At 46.1% G+C, this 4,989-nt stretch overlaps 1 protein-coding gene across 2 annotated transcripts; it reads right to left on the reverse strand.

The window, feature by feature from the left end:
• Window positions 1-785: 785 nt before the first annotated feature.
• LOC147905268 (GATA transcription factor 4-like) lies at window positions 786-3,618 on the reverse strand. 2 transcript variants are annotated; one of them, XM_087379197.1, is made up of 3 exons: window positions 3,437-3,618; window positions 1,954-2,301; window positions 786-1,828 (listed from the first exon to the last, which is right to left on the reverse strand). In XM_087379197.1, the coding sequence occupies exons 1-3, from the start codon at window positions 3,599-3,601 to the stop codon at window positions 1,076-1,078; spliced, it is 1,266 nt and encodes a 421-aa protein (XP_087235323.1). In that variant the 5' UTR covers window positions 3,602-3,618; the 3' UTR covers window positions 786-1,075. The 2 variants fall into 2 exon arrangements, with proteins under 2 accessions (XP_087235323.1, XP_087235326.1); XM_087379200.1 differs by lacking the exon at window positions 3,437-3,618 and adding an exon at window positions 2,845-3,422.
• Between the last annotated feature and the right edge of the window lie 1,371 nt (window positions 3,619-4,989).

Below are 4,989 nucleotides of genomic sequence, written 5' to 3' on the forward strand. Positions count from 1 at the left end.
TAGTTCAATATTGGCTTTCCTCTAGAATCTTGCACTTTGCTCATGGAAATATCGACTTTGTAATGGAGGATTGATGAATGTGTACTAGCCTTTTTGAGTACTAGCCTTTGAGATGTGATGCTAATGATCCCAACCTCTCCTCGCATGCCACGCTTCTCTCACTCTTCAAACATCCATTAAAGGCCTATGATGTGACTTACAGCTTCTCTATCTCAACCTCTCTATATACACTCTCATCTCAGGAAATTAACACTGAAGGGCCCTCTCAACTTACTTCTCACTACCTCTATTGGAGCTACTGTCTACTCTTGGAGTTTCAAGATGAACTATAAAAGATGGAAGTTAAAAGAGGGTACTTACACACTAAAGGTGCATGTCTCATGTGGACAAACATGTCCACTGTCCAAACTTCATGGCAACCAACCTCGGTCACCCATTGCCCAATGTGTAAGAACCTTGAATTCCTCCCTCTTTGATCTCTTGTCCATGCTTAAGGAAAGTTTTGCATGGGATGAAGGGATGCGAGGAAGAGAGGGGATAAGTAGAAGGGAAAATGTGAAATTTACAAAAAGAAGGCGTGAGGGATAGGACATGGTTTAGAAGGGGATGGGATGGAGTGACGACTAGAAATTAATCCCATTCAAAACTGCATTAGCATAGAGCAGAGGAAAAACAATGTGAAAGCAAGACAACCAGAGACAAATAGAGAGAAAGTATATTCAACCCTCTTTAGAATGATCTACAAATAAGACCCCTACCTACAATCTACTAAGCAGCCCACTCTCTGTTTGGCCACACACTCTTCTTGTCTGCCTAAGGCCTAAAGCTCAAAAGTAAAGCCCTCCCAAATGAAAATGCTATCTTCCTAGAGCACGAGCTCCCTGCTCAAAAAGCTTTACAAAAGAAAAAGGAAGCATACACACTGAAGGATAAAGCAGCTCCTGTTGGAATACCCTTGGATGAGTATCTTTTGGACTTTGGTAAGAAGCAAGTTTTCTAGTTCTGATTTCCGCTTAGTATTGACAAGTTCTGCTTTAGTTTAGCCTGAGTTTTCTCCTCAACTTTGGCCCTCCCTCTACCCATTCAGTAGGCACTCGTCTTCTCCATCCTCCAGCTCAAACAGGTATTCGTGACTTCTCTCTTGTGACCTCCTCATCTCGAGCACCTTCCTGTGCGAATTCGAGTGGATTGTTTCGATAAACGTGGGGCTTGCTGCTGGTCTGTACTCTGGCAAAAGCCTGCCGGACTTGTACCTCACCCCGCATGCGTTGCACAGCGTCTTTGGACCCATCGGACCTGCCCTCCATTGAGGAGTTTTCTGAGTCGCACAATGCAAACACCTCCTTGCCGGAGCTCCGTCCTGACCCTTCTTGCTCTTGCTTTGATTGGTCTTGCAAAGCTTCTTTGCAGGAAAAGAGTCCGCTCCGCCTTGCTCGTATGCAAAAGTGTCGGAATCCGACGACTGAGGATCCGCAGCCGTGACTGTCGAGGTGGAGGAAGTTTCAAGAATGCATGCAGAGGCGTCGGGTGAGAGTATGCGTGTATTCCAGAAGCAAACGGCCGTTCGGCACCTCTTGCTCCTCGCACGCCCGGGAACAGATGTTTCTGGGCTGAAACTCATGCCAAGCTTTTCCGAACCCGCACTGCTTTCCAACACTGACACTGGACTCGTGCTTTTGAAATGTTCCTTACTTCCACGGAGCGATTTCTGTTCTTGAGACCCTGCGCCATGTACTGTAGACCCGAAAACATCCGCAGAAGCATTGCCAGAGGAGAATGATTCTTCCACAAAGTTGGATAGCCATTCCAATTCCACCAAATCGTCACACTGAAAAGGAGAGAAGGGCGACATTAATCTTGGCTGTCTTGTCACGAAACAAGCGAACAATGAAGAGGAGAGAGGAAAAAGAACGATGTTATTCATGAACGGACAGTCTGGAAGTGGACACTTACAGGTACGCAGAGCTCTCCCGGGCCATCCGCGTCGAAAACGCTTGGCGCATGAGAGTGCTTCCTTTCCACCGAAGCACTAGAGCCGAATTTGGCATCGGTGGCCGTCACTGAAGAAGCCCCGTTACTGTGAGGGAGTTCAATTGGACCTCCAATGTCGTCGTTGGAGAAATCGAGCAGGTCATCAATTCCTAAGAAGTCCCCGTTGTCCAACTCCGCTGCTTTGCTATTATACCTTCTGGAGTCTGCGAAGGGGTAGCCATGTCCAACAGGAAGGAAGCAGTTGCCGATGTCCATCTCTACGCCTAGTTTTTTCAGAAGCAACCGTTCCCCACCGGAAGCAAACGCTCTCTGCAGCATTCGGGAAGTTAAACCGTATAAGTAAAGGAAGCCACTTTGTGCAAGCCCTCCTCAGAAAAACACATTTGGTCTCACAAAGGCCTGTGCCAAATGGCGAAGCAGACAACCCAACTTGGTACAATCGGGCATCCGCATGCGAAGAGCATGCGCGTTTGCACGCCAGACACGCAAAATACAAGCATGCATGCCGAATGTACAGACGGAGTCCCACACGACAGACCATGCCTGCTACACCTATGTAGAAGCTGAGCAAGAGCAATGGAGGAAAGAAAGAAGCCCCGAAACGACCATATCCCCACCCACATTGGACTAATGACATTCTGTTGCCGTTCGACTGAGGAAATTGTTCACTGACCAGCTTGAATAGACGCGTAAGCAACCGACGAGAGGTGCAATCAGACGAAGTAACACCCAACGAGGCAGCATCACATCAACAAGCTCACAACACGATTCGCATTGGACGAAGCAGACCAATGCACGTAAGAAGACAGGAAATTAAGCACGTTGAGTTGTTGATAAAGCTACGGAGCTTACATGTGAGAGGAGATATTGGGCTGGGCGGGAGAGGCGCTGAGGCAGAATGTATTGTGCACCAAGAAGGAGCTTATGGGTCAAGAGAAGAAAGGGGGGGTAAGTAGGTCTATAGAGAGCTGGTTTCAACTCTGAGCTGGGAAAGGAGGAGGAGGAAGCAAGCTGGGCGAGTGTAAGTGGAGATGATGATGCACGTTCTACTCCACCAGGTCCTGTCTGATTGCTGCTGGTAGGCTGGAAGCCAATGGGGATATTGCTAGGTGAAGAAGGTCATCGACCTTGTAAATCTGGCCTTCCTCTCTCGGTGGGAGGAAGCAAGCAAGTGGAGAGGGGAAGGCAGAGCAGGAAGCAGCGATGATTGGAGGGGGAGAGAAGTGGCGGGCAAGCAAGGAAGCAGAGGAGGGAATGGGGGGCAGGAAGGGAAGCAAGGAGGAGTAGAAGATGGAGGGAGGGAGGAAGGAGGGAGGGGGGTGGGTAGTGGAGGTGGTGGGGGTGATGAAGAAGAGGCATGTGATGCCGACAGAAGCGATGGGTAAACAGCATAATATTGCAATGCAAGCAAGCAACAAGCAGAGAGAGCTGACAAGCTACTTACTTGCTTAGTGGGTTGTGCAGCACAAGAGCACAAGCTCAGCACAGCAACAACAAACAACAACAAAAGGGCTGATGGATGAGAAGCCTCAGCTTGCGGTACAGAGAGGCAACACACACAGACTTGCTTGTCTGATTTTATGATTCCACATGAGCTCAGAGCTCTCATCAACTGTTGTATCTATCTTTCACCTTCCCTCTTCTTTTTATGACCCGAGTCCTAGGACCCTTCCCTGCATATCATGATTTTGGGCTTATTCTATATACTCTTTACTTCTCCTGTAATTCAGACTCCCCCCCCGCCTGCCTCCCTCCCTTCCTTCGTGCCTGCATCGTGCGCTCCGTGCTTCCACGTCCCCTTTTAGTGCCCCCGAGGTGCTCCCTTCAGTCCGTCCACATTTTGTCCCTCCCCTTTCCATTTACTAATGTGGCCCCTTCCCGCCTGATTTAGCCCATCCCTGCTAACTTCTTGTCCACCTCACCTTGATACCAACACAACTCCTGCAATTAAAGGTCACCCTATCTACACTCACTTTGAGCTTGTCTTGATGGAGTCCCACTTAATACAGTGTTCAGAGAAAACCTGCAAACTATATACAATGAACCTGCAACATTTTCATTTTCACTCATATGAAATATTTTCTCAATTTTGTAAAATCTGAAGAAAAACCTTCAAAATTTGAAACCCCAAGTTTTCTGATTTATTGAGAAAAATGTTTTTTGTGAATACTGTGTGAGACCTAGCTCCCCTACATGTGCACTAGTAATACATGGAGCATGTTGTTATAGCATTTGTCAACACAAGCAAAGCATAAGCAAAAGTTTTGCCAACTCCATTTAAATGTTCACAAAGGTTTTGGATGTAAGATCATATGCTCAACCTACATTATGCTTGGACACCATAACTCTCGACTAGAGCCTTCTAGTTGACTAATGAAAACCTCCAGCCTAGCAACCACAATGTTCTTTTTTTTTGCAAAAAGAAAAAGGAAATTAAGTTAATAATTAAGTTAATAAAGAAAAGAAGACCCTCAACAAAGACCTCCATCCTAGCAACCACAATGTTGACTCTACATGGGTAGGAGGCAAATCCCTCACCAATAGAGTACATATAACTCTATTGGCACTCTAATGTGCTTGTAGTATGCAAGGGGGGAACTAATCAATACATTTTTCCCTTGCAAAACTACTACACAACATGAAACCCTAGTTTTTTCCCCTAGTGAAAAGAAAGATTATATTACAGAAAAGAAAAAAAGTATAGCTTATTTTGCTCAAAATCTAAGGCTTTAAGTGCTTTATAAGCTACTTGGAAAACCTAGCAAATCTATGATGTCGTATTGAAATTTCTAAAAGAAATCCTATAGCTATTTTCTATCCTCAACTACGATTGCATTTTAGTACTTCCACAAAAGGGTGGATGACTCCAGCTCTTATAAGGCTCCAAATGCCACACCAAATCTCATTAGGATGTCTTTATCTCCCAATAGCACATGCTTCCACTTTAGTGAAACTATTATATGAACTCTCGCTCACTGATTGTGAATACGCCTCCAT

Source organism: Dipteris shenzhenensis, chromosome 1 (assembly GCF_047967505.1).
Source record: "Dipteris shenzhenensis isolate YYH24624 ecotype China chromosome 1, Dip_SZ_1.0, whole genome shotgun sequence".
Taxonomy (NCBI): Eukaryota; Viridiplantae; Streptophyta; class Polypodiopsida; order Gleicheniales; family Dipteridaceae; genus Dipteris; species Dipteris shenzhenensis.